This window comes from Theobroma umbraticum, unplaced genomic scaffold (genome assembly GCF_002168275.2).
Source record: "Theobroma umbraticum cultivar Fairchild unplaced genomic scaffold, ASM216827v3 scaffold_147.0, whole genome shotgun sequence".
Taxonomy (NCBI): Eukaryota; Viridiplantae; Streptophyta; class Magnoliopsida; order Malvales; family Malvaceae; genus Theobroma; species Theobroma umbraticum.
In genome coordinates, this window is record NW_018397259.1 from 1517485 (window position 1) to 1534016 (window position 16532).

Sequence of the window (16532 nt, forward strand, 5' to 3'; positions counted from 1 at the left end):
GATGTCCGAAACTTACCCGAATTCAAAATGAGTACTCTAACTCCTATGCTATGCATCCCTACTTGTCACCTATTAAAGTGGGCTCCAAGCCTTGGGTTTCAATGGGAGTCTGAGGCTATTCAGGTGGGTTAAGTGTTTTGGACTGGAATTGGATGTTTATCCCCTAAGGATTGGTGGTATGAGGATTAGGCCCAATAATGACTTGTTTATCAAAATACAAATGCTACTTGGCTATGCCTTAGTGCTTTGGGCTTTAACAACATTAACATATTCTAATATTAGTAACTAACAAACTCTTATTATTTTATATTAATCATTAATAAAAATATACTAAAATATTCTTCAAAAACTCTAAATGAAATAATTTTTAAATATATATGTTTATAGAACTTAATTAATTAAAAAATTGAAAATTATATATCCAAATCCAAATAAAAAACCATGTGTATAGAGTATAGTATACCCTCTGAGATGGCAATTCATGATCAAAAGAAGAGAGAGTAGGAGAAACAATCAAGCAAAGCGAGATGACGACTTTGGAATTACAGCAGCTAAATAGCATGGACGCTTCTGACTTCCATCACACTCCCTGTTACTGGTTTTTTTTCCCCCTGTGTTTCTTGCTTCCATTACTGAAACTCTTTCAATGTTTTGTGACTCATCCCTGGAAATTCAACTGGCTGTGTTCTTTTGTTTTTTTTTTTTTTTAGTGAGGAGAATGTGTATTTTCTTTGCAAGAAACTTTGCTCTAATGGGATAGCCGATGCTCAAGGATCTGATCTTTTCGTCGTTTTCATTTCCAATGACAATAAACAGGCATGTACGTTTTCCGTTTCCTTTCTGGGTTTTCATTTTTTCTTAGTTTTTTCGCTTGCGTTGGGATTGTTTCTTTAATTCAGATAATGGAATTTTCTTTTTCTTTTTGAAAAGCTTGAAATTTTACATCATACCCTGTTACGGTTTCAAGATGTTTCCTTGAAGAAAGAATGGGAAACTCATCTCTTATACTTTACAAAGTTTATGATTATTGAACAATCTGTAAAGGGTATTCTTGTAAACAATGCATTTTATTGTTGAGTAATAATTATTCCTTTGTGAATCGGGGGCATTTTATGAAATGGCCTTTCAACAAATTGACAAGTGACCTTTTTGTTACAAGTCTAATTTGTATTAGATTGGTTTCAGCGAAGAATTCTTTGGTTTATAGTTTTGGCAAATATTGTTGTGATGTTATTGATAAAACTTTGTAGATTCCACTGTGGCATCAAAAGGCTAGCCATAGAGCAGATGGTGTAATCCTCTGGGATTACCATGTTATTTGCATTCAGGTGAGAGCTGAATCTTCAGTATTGCGAAATCAGTTTGCTTAACTGGTAAATTAGTTTCCATTCTCCTGAGCTCTTGGATCGGTTGATGAGTTGACTTATAATTCATGGTTGCCATTTGTCTCCTTCTAGAGAAAAAGAGATGGTGACACTCATTTTGTATGGGACTTGGATTCAAGTCTTCCCTTTCCTTGTCCTTTAGCTACGTACATGTCTGAAACTGTCCGGCCATCTTTTCAGCTCTTTTCTGAATTTCAGAGGTAATGCTTAGTTTTTTGCTGCTAATGTTTGTATAGAATTACCTGTTGTTGTTGAGTACCTGGATTTGGCTTAAAAGTATTTGCTAATATTTTGTATTTGAGGAACACATATAAAGTTACCTGTCCTTTTTGGTCTTCTTTTGCCTTCTCAGCTAGAAATAATGTGATGATGAAACTGCTAAATCCATGTCTTCTCTTGTAAAACCTCCCATGGTTAATTGTTATGCACTTGAAGTATATAGGTTCTTCAACATATTTGGTGTTAGGATGAAGTGCTTATAAAGAATTTGAAGCAAATTATCACACAGTATATATGCTGCTTTAGGAAATTCCTAGGAAGCTTCCTTAGACATATGACATCAACTAAAGGAGGCTCTTGGTCACCCCCAACAGGGTGTAGATGAAATTTCAAATATAACTTAAACTTAAGAATGTTGATGTCACCAAGTTTTCTCTATGCCTATAGTTGTTTTGATTGATATTATTTTGATAATTATTTTCATTACATCATTATCTTTACCATTGTAATATAATGAGTTTCCAGTAATTAGATACTTTTCTAATTGTGCAAGAAACATGCAAGTTGTCATTGGTAGTTCAAAGTCCTGTCTAACTCAACATGAAATGAAAACATTACCACTTGTAAAGCGTCTTGCATTGAGCTATAGAAGCATTCTGGTGAAGCTTTAAACTCTTCATTTATTGTGTAATTGCCCAATGTTGGAGCTTTTTACAACATCATTAGAAACACATCTCATTTCTACCCTTTTCCAATTTGTCATTCTGTTGAGCACAGAAAAATTGATGCTTTATGTGTTCATTGACGTAGTATGTTCACAGTCTAAGCATGAATTCATGCATTTCTTCTGAGAAACTTCCCCTTTTTTGTTACCCTCTTTTTCCTTTTTCCCTATTATCAGGTTTTTCCGGGTTGTGCATGCTCCAATATTCCTTCATCACTTTGCATCTGATAGAAGACACATGAAAGATTCTGATGGGAATTGGACTGCTCAACCTCCTACATATGAAACCATAGTTGCTGAAGGTACAGTGCTGGCAACTATATGCCCAATATATACCCTATCAATTGCACATCTGTTCCACTCCTATTGGGTTAACACTGCATAATTTTCTAAATTTATTCAGGTCTTGTCTATAATGTCTATCTGGTTTTGGGGCATGTAGAGGATTAATTAGTCTCAGAGAGTAATTACTTTTGTCATAATATTTTACCAAGCTAAATCCCAAAGAGATTGGTTGCTTGTTGAGCCTTTTATCTGCTGCGTTTTTCTTTTTCGTTTGCTCTTAGTCTCTTCCTATTTGTCTGTCTGTAGTTTTTGCTCTTGTAGTTCTGTATTTGTGCTCCTTTCCCTTTGTTAGAAAATAATAATAATAAACTGCTAGTTGGGCAAAATGGATTGACTTTGTTTAAACTCTAACCTATTTAATGACCAGAAGAAATTCCTATGGGCTGGAATGTGAGTTAATATGTAAACTGAGAATGCCTTTCTGCAAATTTTAGAGGTTTTGAAGACTTAAGATCCCAAACTTCTGTGAGCATGAGTGCATTGAGAGCTGTCAGATTTCTGCTGGAGTTTTCTGTTGAATCATACCAAAAATCAAATCACTTCTTACCTTTTAATGGATTATCCGAGGAAGAAAGATATTGCACAAATTTTTGTATTTTGTTTATTGACGTATATGTTGTTGACTCCATGTTCTCTGCAGTCCTTCCTTTCTCATGCATAGTTACTATTGTTGATGTTAGACTCTACACTGTTGATTAAAATTTTGATGTAGGATTAAACTCCTCTTTAAGGTCTTGGAAGAATATGAATTATTCTAAGCAATTTCTATAAGGCTTTTACTTTAGGTTTTGTTTAACTGTTGTTGGTAATGTGCTTATGTAGATGGATCTGTGCACAACTTAAATGAGTACATTGAGATCCATGCTGCAGATGTGGGAAAATATCTACCAGCTGATTTGACCAGTGCTGTTTTTAGTCAGAAGCATGGTGTGGTTTTTGGTGAAGCACAGCTTGAGGAATTCGTTTCTCAAATTTCTTGATTTGGTGGATATTTTTAGCTAGGAGAAGCCAACAACTTGCACGATTGATGCATCATCTGCAATACTTAGAACAGCCACCGTGCAAATGTGTTTTGATAGCTGTATGTGTTGTTTGCATCAGACTGCAAAAATGAAGGCGAGCAAACTTAATGGAATATTGTTCATATATATTATATACAAGATGGAGTAATCTTTCTTTCTTTCATTTTCCATTGGAATGAAATAATTTTTGGTCTTTGATAAGTGCAGTGTCAACTCTTTGCTTGACAGTCTAATAGTTGTTCTTCCTTCGGCTCTTTCTCAGCTGATCTATCCTTGCCCCATGGCTTTACTATTGTTTGCAACTCCAATGGGTGGATAGAAGGAAGTAGGGAGAATCGAGTATCCTGAGCCTATGGCTTCCCACCTCGGGGGTATTTGACTGCTAGTTCATGAGCCTTGGGGGTTACTTGTGAATTGTGATGTTTCTTAGATGGCTGATGGGGTATGATAGCAATAATAAGGAATAATGAATTTAACATAAAGAAATTCTACAACGATTTTGTGCCTGATGCACGTTCTAGTTAGATGGATCAACACGAAGATGCACAAGTGCTACATATTAGAAACCTCTCAATCAAATAATTTAGTTCAAATCAATATCTTCCCATTTCTATAATACATGAGACGTTCATTTTTATTTAATCAATACTTGAAACAATGAATAATGCATAATAATTATTATTATCCTCATCACATCAAACAATGATGCAGGCCCAGTCCTTGCATACATATTTCACATCACAAATGAAATATGAAAGGCATGTACCTAATGGCAGCGACTGGCAAGTAGTCTTAGTAGGCTGTTCTTGCCAGTAAAAGCTGTATACCCGTGGGACTGCCTAGCCATTCCCATTCAAATAGTAGCCGTAATCCAAACACCAGTAGTGAAGAACTTCTGAAAAGGATGGTAACTACCCTGTGCATGCGCAGACTTGATTTAGATTTCATCCTCGCCATCTGAAAGCAAAAATTCTTGTATTTGCTCCCTAGAAACAGGAACCGAGAAAAGGAAAGTTAAAAAATGTAAAGAGGTATATAACTGCATATAAACTATTTGTACATGCACCATGAACAGGAAAGCATGATTTCTGGCAACTCTTACTGAAAACTTTTTGCAGTAGAATATTACAAGTAAACATGTGCACAATAGACAATGTTTGTGTACACATTGGACACATATGTGTACATTAGTTGAAGGTGATGGATACATAATCTTATATTTGTATGAAATGTATCTATTTATGAATATTTAAGTTCTCACCTTAAACTAAAATCCCCTCGATCACCATGCTTTGCTCTGGTAATCAATGGCTGGGGTAGGAGGGAAACAAATTGCTCCGTCAATGAGGGTTCTTTAGGAATTATCTGAAACCGGCAACTTGAACAGGCAGCAGCAGCAAAAATATCTGAATTTTTGTTACTTTCAAGACTTCTCAAACTTGATGAGAAGTTTGATCTATTGAGTGGACTATTGCAAATAGGACAAAATGACTCTGAAGACAGAGATCCATTAGGCTTGATACTATGTCTCTTTTGACGTCTACGAGTTGCCGAAGGAACACTAGAGTCATGGATATCTGGAATCCTGTTAAAGTGAAATGGAGTGAGCTTTCCAGCGGTCCGTACAATCGTGCACTCTCGAGAAGGATTTTCTTCCTGAAAAACAGCATTTTAAATAAGGAACTTGCAGGAACTTCAAGGAAAAAAAACTGGTAGCTGGCCACACTTTTTTAATGTCTAACAATTACCGACAGAAATTTTCTTTCCAAGCAAAATAAGCTATTGTATAGCGTATAACTTAAACAGGTTAAAAGAACACCTCCTTTGTGGTTTGGGGGGCAAAGGTGAGATTGAACTGCTCAATGAGGCACAGCACTCTGCCTATCCACAAGCCCTCCCAACCCCAAGGAGGAAGACAGCAGCCAGACTCCCTATGCACAGAATATGCCCCCAAAAGACACTAAAAGTAGTAAATACTGAATAAAAGAATGTGAAAACTCCAAGAAATTCTACCTGCAGTACTTTAACAAATGATGATACCAAGCCATTGATGCTGGACCATGGACCATTAAGCAACTCCACTATCTTGAGACTGCCCTGCCAGAATGAGTTCAGGCCAGTCATTCAGTTATAGAGTAACTGATTAGTCAGGTATATCGTAGATATATTTCCATGAAGCTATATGGTTGCCACATAATGGATAAATAAAAAGAATAAATCAGATTAATTCAGAACGTCCAACTACTAGTAATATATGCACAAAAGAAATTCATTTATGAAAGTAAAAGATGAGGTTACAAACCCATCAAGGCTGCAAAGGGTGTTGAGCTCTTGTGCAGGACAATCACGGAGAGGAAGCACAACAGGGATCTCCCATCTTGAATCAACGTACTGTATGTCTGCAGATAAAGAATAGCCCTGACCCTGAAAAGGCCAAGGTGATCAAATAAGATAGGCAGTGAATTAAAATGAGAACTTAAAGAGCAAGAAATTATGAATAAATATCCAGGATAACCAATGAGGGGGGATCCGTGCGCTATGGGACTAGTGCTCCCTGGTATACTTATTTCACCACTGGGTAACTGCACTAATATATATTATTTTTATTAACCATAAAGTATAAAATTAATTTATTAGGAAGAGAAAATGGCCCTTCGAACCTCTTCAAGTTATATTTTTGTTTGCAGTTCCTAGCACAATGACCTCTATCTCATGCATGTTTCTTGCTCTAACCTCATCAAACTAGCACAGGTGCCTAATGAGTTCTAGGAATAAAAGCACAAAAACTTCTAATTTCTAAAATACGTTCAAAGATGAACAATTACACTTGTAGTGTTAGACGTTGCTCCAATTGAAAGCAACTCCTCTAGTCTACCTAGCAATTTGCTACTTCGCGTTCTACATCACAATGCGTTACCAGTTTAAGATTTTGACCTGGGACCAACCTCAAAACTACGTCAGACAACAGACAACCCCTTCACAACTTGAGCTGAAGACCAACAGCTAAATGTTATCATATTGATAGAATGAATTAGTTGTTTTCACCATAGACAATAGAAGTAAGTTTTTTCCAATAAAAGACCAATTTACCTTCACCGTGGCAGAAATGACATGGCAAGCAATCCTCGATGTGCACGATCCTAGCACAACTCTAGTGTACCTATTTTCAGAAGCAACCTACAACAAATCCATTAATCAATCCTTCATCTCTTTATCCCCATATTCACAGTTCAAACATAAAATTTAGAGCCAAACCTTTTGCAAGGACAACATCCGTAAATGTATGAGAAGATCTTCTTTCCCAGTAACATCACTGACAGCATCTAATAACTTCTTCAATCTCTCCTTACCATCAATATTATCTGAAGAGAAAATATTCTCAATTGGAACAACATACAACTCCTTTTCCGGTGGGGCTAATTTCGACACAATTGATCTAATATCCTCAATTGCCTTCTCAGCTCCTTGAGAAGCAAATGAATGAATGGAACTTTCATCAATAAATGCAACTCCAACACCAAAAACTGGCAATGACCTATCTTTACTTGCATCAAAATTCTTCTGTGCTCTACATTGCATCTCATGTACAAATTGCAAGACCACCCTAAAATCCCAACAAACATATATAAACATTCTTAGAAAACATGTTCCAAATTGTTGACAAATATATATTAAAAAAGGAAAAGAGAGAAAAACCTGGAGGAAGGGCCACCAGAGAAAGCGACGAGAACTTTGTCTGAAGGAGTAATCATAGCGTTATAACTAACAGCCTGCTTGAACTTTCCGTACAGATTGGTCTTAAAGCAATCCTTGCAAAATCTGGCATCATCCCCACCGATGCCGCAGCAAACGAATTCGTTGGACTTGCACTTCACGCACAGAATTTGGTGAGTTGTGGCGCTTCCGTTTATTCCTCCTCTTGTCGTTGGTTGTCGCTGTTCCTCCTCGACCTCGTACTCTTTGTAGCAACCGGACGAGTTGCACGTCGCCGAATTGCACGCCATCACTCACTTTTTGTTCTGCCCTGTTTTCGTCAATCACCGTATCTTTGTCCTAGGTAGGGTTTAAGCGTCACGGGCTTCGAACTTCAGCCAACTTCAATGTGGCGCAGTAGTCTGGTGCTCTAAAGGAGGTTGCGCAGAAACATAAAATAAATAAATATAAAAAAAGAGATTAGAGAAAATAAATAAATAATATTATTTCAATAACAAATAAAATAATTAAAATTTAACTACAAAGTAAATTAAAATTTGATTTGATTGTCTTGTAATGATTTTAAAAATACTATTTATAATAATCTATTTAATTTAAACTTGATATGTAAGTAAAAGTAAATATAAAAATATTTAACTTAAACTTATTTGAAATATAAAAAAAATAAAATCTTAAAATTATACCTCATTAATAAACCAGTAATGGATGACTTTATTTTTGAAAAGTATTCTAGTTGTCCTAAAATACTTTGCTTGGCTACCAAAATTATAGTTGATAGATCCTTAAATGTGGATTAGCTTGATAGTCCATACGAACTGAACTAGTCACAGATTTACGGATAAAAACATTAAGAATTTCACTTAAATTTAAAAATTAAAAAAAAAGTTGTACTTTCAATCGACTCTAATTACCTATTTACTTTTATTTCACTCTAAAAAAATCAAAAGACCTATTTAAATTTTGTATTTTTTTATTTTATTCAATTTGATCTCTGAACTCAAAATTAAAGCAATTTAATTTCATGATTTTGAAAGTTTATTCAATTTAATATCAGTCATCTAATTTTATCATTAAAAAAATGATGTCAGTACTAATGTGACACATTTGGATGACGTGACATTGAGATGATGATGTGACACAATATAATGAAGTGACAATGCCATATGGTATTAATATAATGATGTGGCAATATTGACGTAGCATTGATATGTTGACATGTCAACCATGTGGCAGATAAAAAAAATTTTAAAAATAAAAAATTCTGTTATATCATGAGAATTAAATTAAATAAAAAAATATTGTATAAAAATTAAATTGAACAAAATTAAGATGTTGAGGGATTAAATTGAAAAAAATTTAAAAAATATAAATTTTTAAATAGATTATTGATGTACTTATTAATAGATCAAATATTTAAATATAAAAGATTTATGGTGTCTAAAAATATATAAATATTTTTTTACTTGATTATTTAATTTAGAATATATACGTTAATTTTCTTTCTTACAAAAATTAAGTTTGAATTCTTCATTTATAAAAAAATTTTAAAAAAATTTTATACCCAAAGTCAAATTTAAATGAATAATTTGTATTACGTTATAATAAAATAATATAAAATAATTAAATAAATTTCTTTCTATTTATAATAGTATAAAATTATAAAATTTATTTAATTTAGTTATCAATTTGAGTTAAAAACTCAAATTAGCAAAATAGGTTGATTTAGTTTTTTTTAAAATAAAGAACGGATATATGAAATTAGTGATAATTATAAAAATAATTTCTCGTTCTAATTTATTTAATTTAGACATGACAAATCTCTTAATACAACTATAAAATCTGAGTTTCAATCTTCTAATTTTTTATTTTATTTAATATTTTAAGTTATATTTTTTAAGTCGAAATTTTTTAGATTAAAGACTGAATTTATGGTTGATAAATTTAAATGTAATTGTAAATATTTGTATTATTTTATTTTATTAATAATTTTTTTAAATTTAAATTAATAATTTAAATTTAAATTTAACAGAATTTGATTGTGGCATTTGAACTTAAATAAAATCATTTTATAAGAAATTTTGAGTAAATTTAAATAAAAGGTAAATTGGGTAAGAGTTGAATAATTTCAAAAGAATGGGTATTTATAAATTGTGAAACTATTTTACTAATTTGAATTTAACTCAACTTGAAAACTAAGTTAAATAAATTTTAAAATTTTAAATTATTATAAATAGAAGAAAAAAGAATTTATTTAGTTATTTTATATTATTAAATTATAATATAATTTTAAGTTATTTATTTAAATGTAATTAATTTTTTTAATTTTTTTTGATAAAAGGAGAATTTAAATTTAATTTTTTTAAAAAAGATAAATAAATGTAAATATTTTAAAATCAAATAATTAATTAAAAAATTATATATTTTAACATTTTATATTTTTTATATTTAAATATTTAACTTATTAATAAAGATATCAAAAATCTATTTATCAATTTTTATTTTTTAATTTTTTTAATTTAATTTTTTAATATTTTAATTTTATTCAATTTAATCTATATATTATATATTTTTGTTGAATTTAATCTCTATGATATAATAAAATTTTTTATTTTTAAATTTTTTATTTATCATATGATTTTTACATATTAACATATTAATGTCACGTCATTATATTAGTGTCATGTGACTTTATCATATTATCACATCAATTCTATTGATATTATCACTGATGTCATCTAGTTTAATGATAAAATTAAATGACATTAAAGGAAAGATTAAATTAAAATAATTTATAAAATTAAGAAATTAAATTATTTTTATTTTGAGTTCAAAAATAGACAAAATTAAAAAATACAAGATCTAAATAACTCTTTGGAAAAAAAAAAAAAACTCTCTAACACGAAGCCCTCGCTGTTCTGCCACTTTCCTTCCTTGAACGAAAACTCTCGCTTCTCTGGTGGAACGTATCGCCGTCGTCGCCGGCCACCACTTTGATAAGGTACCGGAAGCCATTTTTTTTTCATTCTTGCATGTATGAATTTATTTTAGTATTTTTTTTCCTTCAAGTTCGAGAGGGTTTTATTTTTTTGAAGAATCACTCCGACAAGAGCACAGCCGAAACCACACATAACTATTTAATCCCCTCTGCCATTTTGGAGACCCCTTTCTCAAGTTTCGTTGGGTTCTAACTGGATATTTTATCTTTTGCTTCTTTGTATGGTGGGTCTTTGTTTCTACTTTGTTTATTGCTTCCATTCTCATTTGCATGAATGTATATTCAAATGTTGAGTCCGAGTATCACATTTTATCGATTATGCTAATTTAATAAGAAATTAGAATTATTTTTATAGAAAATTGTGGTCAAATTAGAGCAAATATTCCGGGTGTTTTCATATTCTCTTTTTTGCGTAAAGCTGTTTTTTTGGCTTGTAGTTTTGTACAAACTAAAGAACATTTTGTGTAGAAAACTATGGGAAACAACATTTGATAATTATCCTAAATGTTTCTCCCCTTTTCTGATCAAAAGCAAATAGAGTGAGGATGGGATTGTCAAATGCAAGTGGGGACTTGTCAACGGAAGTGGAGGTAGATGCTTTCAGACGCCTCTTTCCTCTTCGTTTCTATGAGAAACATCTTTCAGAATCTATACGCCCTGATGCTCGGCCACTTGGAAGAGCAAGAGATACCACTATTGCCCTTGGTTAGTCAAGAAAAAGAAAAACCGTCTTTGAACTGGTCTGTGGCATGATTTTTCATCATACTTGAACCTGATTTCTTTAAATCTCTAGGGGCTGTGGCATCTGCTAATGGTTCAGCACTTGCAAAGATTGGCTCAACTGTAAGTTTCTCACTTTGTCTCGATACATACAGCTTTAGATTGGCCAGCAGTCAAAGCCTGGAGTTTAATAATTTGTTCCTTGCAATCCATAGACAATGTTGGCTGCTATCAAAATGGAGGTCATGACCCCCTCAACAGAAACACCAGATGAGGGTTGTATAGGTTAGTTGCCATAAGCTGCATGCTTTCTTATCTCTCTTTCTCTTTCATAAACATATCACTTCTCTTTCGCTTTTTGTTGTAATATTTCTTTTTCTCAATTTTCAGCTATCGATTTCCACATGCCTCCTATTTGTTCTCCAATTGTAAGGCCTGGCAGACCGGCTGAGGCAGCACCAGTTGTGTCAAAGCAGTTATCTGACACTATTTTAAGGCATACCTAAATTATCTCAAATGAAGAGGCTATAATTTACTATTTTCCCCTTCTATTACTTATTTTCTTCTTCACATAGATATTTACATATGATTATTTATGTAGTTAACTAGGTATCAGCCTTGAATTTGAAACCCGAGTTCTTCTTTGTGTGGCTTTGTACTTGCTGAAGCACGCTGCTCAATCGTTTATCTTAATTTGTTGGTGGTTTCTTTTCCGCTAATGCTCCGTACTCTTAAACTATGTTCTGTTTCAAAATCCTCCACCTTGATTCGATGTTTGACGTTTATGTTCTCAAACAACTCCTCACATGTGTAATTTCAGTTCTGGCATGATAAGTCTGAAGGAACTGTGCTTGGTTAGTGGAAAAGCTGCTTGGATGGCATATATGGTAGGTGGTTGTGGTTTAAAATGTCTTCATTGTCCATCTTAGAACTTTCGAATTTATCTAGGACTTCAGTCTGGCATCTGGTGTTATACAAGTTAATACCAAAATTCAGGCAGTGTCATAGTGCCTTTGTTCTCCTTGAATAAAAAAGTAACATAGTCTTCTGCTGTTGCAGGACGTATACTGCTTGGATGCTGATGGTGCTCTTTTTGACACTGCATTACTCTCAGCTGTTGCTGCTTTTTCTCATTGTAAGAATTTCACACGTTTCCGTCATATATTTCAATAGAAACCAACTAATGGGTCTAAATATAACAATACTTGCTCAAAACAACCAACCCTTCCCAAGGAATTAAAATTGAAACATAAGGAAAAGACAGTTTGCACTGGTGAAAGGCCTTTATTTAAGATGAAAAAGTTATGTATCACCTGAGGAATTCCTCCAAGGTAAGGTGAAATAAAAGTAGCATATGAGCCTTTATTTATCAAGAGTGCATGGTTCTGGGTTGACAGATCACTCTTGGAACAGAAGGCTCCTTTTCTGCCTGTTCTTGTTAAGGATTTTTGTGATAAATTACGAAAAGCTATATCCACTGGATGAATTAGCATAAATCCCCAAAATGTTGCTTGATTTTGTTTCAGGGCCGATATTTGGAGCATCATACATTGTTCATTAGTGTGTTTGAGGATCTTGTGTTCTATATACAAATTACTTTCTATGGTTGTGACATAGGAAGGGCTTTCTACAATTTTTAGATCAGATGAATTGGAAATGAATTTCATTTACTAGCAGAAAATGTTCAAGTTGGCTTCTGAGGGGAATATTTTACAGATGTGTCAATTGGGCCAATATTCTATTACAAGGCTTGTTATCTAAGAAACCCTTTCCAGTGGTAGTTTATATTTTATTGACAAATGTTTTACTTAATGATTAATTCATGTATTCAATAATTTTTTCTATTGGAAATTCCTTATGTGTTTCTGTATAGACGAACAGGGAGGTTTAAAAATGTTGCTATTGAATTAGCCCCACTCTTTGATCTTTACATTTCTAAGCCATTTTAAATCAAAACTTGGTGAATCCATATCCATCTGCAGAATCTGGGGAAAAAGAATATGCTTGCTGACAATTTGCTTCCCACATGAATAGGTGCATTAGCAGGGTGACTGTCTGTAAACCTTGCCACAAAACAAGGGTAATTAAGACTTCAGGATTTAAAATATGAAGCAAGGTCAACTATCTGCTAGGCCTGCAATTTTCAATCCATTTAATCAGGAGTTTCAAACTTAACACTTTTTTTTTTTTGAAAAGCAAATTTGACACTTATATAATTCTTGCCCATCTTGATATCCCATGCGAAGCTTTTCTATATCTTCAGATCTTGATATTCTCTTTGCAGCTACACTGTTGGCGAATAGATTGGTTTTGGAGTGTCTAATACTGTGGTTTTTTTGCCTTACTCTCTGTAATTACTTATTATTCTAGAGCAAGGCGTATTCTGTTTTTGTGTTGGACTCTGATATACTTTTGATTCAACTTGGGCGCTTATAAACAATTATTCTCTAACTATATTCTAATTGCTTTAGTTTTATGAAAATTTTCTATCTTACAGTGGAAATCCCAGTAGTTTCTCTCAATGATGATGGAAAAATAGTTCTTTTGTCTGAGGAACAAGAAGGCATGTCAGAAAGGGAGCCAGTCAATAAGGAGAAGAGAAAACTTACACTATGCAACATTCCATTCTCATTGACGTGTATACTTCACAAGAATTACATTCTGGCAGATCCTACTGCAGAGGAAGAATCTATTATGGAAACCCTTGTAACTATAGTCTTAGATTCATCTAGTCAACTTGTGTCGCTCTATAAACCGGGTGGACCAGTTCTTGCATATACATCAGCTATCCAGGTCAGTTCAATTTAAGTCTTGGTGGCACTAAAATGTTTAATTAAATGCAAATTATTTGGCAATGCTTTAGCAGCATAAGACTTTTAAGTTTGTGTTCTTATGATGGGATATTTTTAACAGAAATGTTAGACCTAAAGGACATTTCTTTATATGAGGAAAACTGTGTATATGAATGTGGGTTGACGTGTTCATGGTTGTAATAAAGCTTTTGACTTCTGTCAGTATTTCAAGCCCTTGGAGAGCAATTCGCATAATAATAGAAAAAAAATTTCAAATTTGTTGGTGTTCTGAAGCATTTTCAGTATGATATGCATGTGCATGCCCTATTGAAATTCTAACAAATTTATGGGCTAAAAGCTGGTAAGGAAATTGCTTCTGTTGTTGCAGGATTGCATTGCAATAACACGGCAAAGAGTGAAGGAACTTCAGACGATTCTAGAGGAAGCCATTTCTGGAATGGAGGTTGACTAATCTTGTTGTTTACTCAGTTAAGGTGTTTGTCAGTCAATTTGTGCAGTTTAATGGTAGTAATTGTCATTTTAAATTATCATTGTTCATTGTATTGCGTTTGTTTAGTGACCTTACTGGTTCAGGACAGACTTTGGGGGAGAGAGTGTAATGAATCAATTCTGATACGTAAGTGGAAAATTTTGTTTATTGCCTTTTGATATCTATTGATATTCTTTCCGGGAGGGATAAAACATGAATGGTGGACTGATACTTTGATAACTTTAGTGCTATGAATGAGGACCACCCTGATCTTGTGGTAATTGCAACAGTGTCCCCTATGTGACTTAGTGCAAGGTCCAAACTGTTTGGTTTGGCTTAATGGAATGTATTTCAGAAAGCCGTTTCTGACTAGATTCCAAGTGGATTCTCTCAACCTTGAACTGACAACTTGTGCCCCAGCCGTGTTTCAATTTTGGGTTGGGGACGAGTTAGCTCTGGACTCTGGTGGTGGCTGCAAGGGCTGCCATTCCGCCCATCCCAACCTCAGTTTTCTTTGTCCCTCCTAAGTCACCTTTCCTCCTCATAAGGAAATTAACGGAGAACAGAACCTAAAATCCAGCTTGCTATTGCAATCCCTAGGGTCCCAAAAATCTCTTTCCCCCGGACTTGTTGCCAAAGAATTTCTTATCTTTTTCTTATTGGGTTCTGTTGTTTTATTACGAAGTTACAATTAAAGGTACCTTTTTAATTCACAGTATTGGGAATGATCACATTACTTATCATCCACTATTACATCTAATGTGTGGATATTGTCATGAATAGTATCATAACTAGTGCCCTAACCCTGAGGATACTGTTATGAATCCCTGGGGGGAGGGGTGTTTGATGTCATGGTTTCCTCACTCTGGGGGCTTTGATGTTTTGAGGAGCAACTTATTGCATCTTGGCTTGTGTTATTGGATTTGTTGCATTCAGTTAAGAAGAAAATGTAAGTTTGTATAACCTGTGAGATTGATTAACAGGGCATTCAAAGAATACTTTTTCATGATGTCTGAATTGGGGGAGAGATTACTCCAAATCCAATGGTGGGAATACTTTTATTAAGGTAAAATACCTTCATCTGTTTAAATTTTAAATAAATTTATTAATTTTTGAAAAGAACATTTTATTTCAAAAATATAAATATTGTTAATAAAAATTAAAAAAATTGAAATATTTTTTTATTAATTTTAAAAATTATTATTATATATTTTTTAAAAAAATTATAGAAAAAAGCACAAATCCAAATAAAGTCGCGATGGGTGATGGGACACATCTGGAGAAACGTAGGTTGGAAGTGTGGCCTCTTTTAAGCCCTAAACACATCTGGAGAAAACAGCCGAGGGTGATGGGACACCACTCTTTACGTACGGACCTCTGAGCTACTGCTGCTCTAGGTGTCAATGTAAGTGTTGTCCTTCCATGTTCACTGATTTTTTCTTTCTAAAAGATTCAAGGATGCTACAAGTGCTATTCATACAAAGCCAGATTTTCCATTTATAAAATCCACGACGGTAGAAATTTTTCACTTTGTAAACTCAGGATGTCTTTAACTGTGCAACGAATATTATGTCTTTCTCGTGTAAAAAGGAGGAGATTCTTCTTGATTCATACTTATAAGTCTAACAGTATGTATCTGTTGCGCGAATATAATGATCATTTCTCTTTACTCCAAACTTATTAAAATACAAAACCAAAATTCATACTTGAATGGTAATTCTAAAGTACAATCACACAGTTAATTTTGGACATAAATCTTATTTTCATTGCTTTTCCGGCTGAGCAGAGCCCAAAGCTTAGGACTTTAAATGGTTTGGATTGTTGATAAGCTACAATCATACTATGATTCGAAGGGCTTTCTTTTCTTTCTTTGTTTCTTTGGGTTTACTATTTTTAGTTTAATTAAGCATTAGCATTGAATGGAGAAGTGCAGATAGGACAAGAGGTGGGTAAATGTCACTTCAAAAAGCTGTGTGAACTGGTCCCATTCACATTACACATAAAAAAGAAAAAAAATCAGTTCCTTTTACAAGCCAGGGGGAGGAAGACATTCTGAGAAAATCTTGTCAATATCTCTTCTCTCTCATTATCCACCCTCTGTCTTCCCTTGTAGCACTTTTCGAAAT

General features: G+C 33.5%; 3 protein-coding genes across 4 annotated transcripts; 2 read left to right on the forward strand and 1 right to left on the reverse strand.

Moving 5' to 3' along the window:
• The first annotated feature begins 438 nt into the window (after positions 1–438).
• On the forward strand, positions 439–3858 carry LOC110415333 (amino-terminal glutamine amidohydrolase). Of its 2 annotated transcripts, none has more exons than XM_021426954.2 (6): positions 439–598; positions 711–820; positions 1251–1328; positions 1458–1585; positions 2506–2630; positions 3496–3858. In XM_021426954.2, exons 2-6 carry the CDS (start codon positions 764–766, stop codon positions 3651–3653), a joined length of 546 nt encoding a protein of 181 aa, XP_021282629.1. In that variant the 5' UTR covers positions 439–598; positions 711–763; the 3' UTR covers positions 3654–3858. The 2 variants fall into 2 exon arrangements, with proteins under 2 accessions (XP_021282629.1, XP_021282628.1); XM_021426953.2 differs by having other exon boundaries at positions 711–816.
• A 371-nt stretch (positions 3859–4229) lies between these two features.
• Positions 4230–7818, reverse strand: LOC110415150 (Adenine nucleotide alpha hydrolases-like superfamily protein). The gene is made up of 7 exons (XM_021426695.2): positions 7392–7818; positions 6951–7299; positions 6786–6872; positions 5998–6119; positions 5709–5787; positions 4957–5351; positions 4230–4681 (listed from the first exon to the last, which is right to left on the reverse strand). The coding sequence occupies exons 1-7, from the start codon at positions 7697–7699 to the stop codon at positions 4633–4635; spliced, it is 1389 nt and encodes a 462-aa protein (XP_021282370.1). The 5' UTR covers positions 7700–7818; the 3' UTR covers positions 4230–4632.
• A 2450-nt stretch (positions 7819–10268) lies between these two features.
• On the forward strand, positions 10269–14587 carry LOC110415044 (3'-5'-exoribonuclease family protein). Its single transcript, XM_021426518.1, has 9 exons — positions 10269–10407; positions 10936–11109; positions 11198–11247; positions 11340–11409; positions 11515–11620; positions 11945–12011; positions 12184–12259; positions 13622–13917; positions 14305–14587. Exons 2-9 carry the CDS (start codon positions 10950–10952, stop codon positions 14386–14388), a joined length of 909 nt encoding a protein of 302 aa, XP_021282193.1. The 5' UTR covers positions 10269–10407; positions 10936–10949; the 3' UTR covers positions 14389–14587.
• Positions 14588–16532: the final 1945 nt, after the last annotated feature.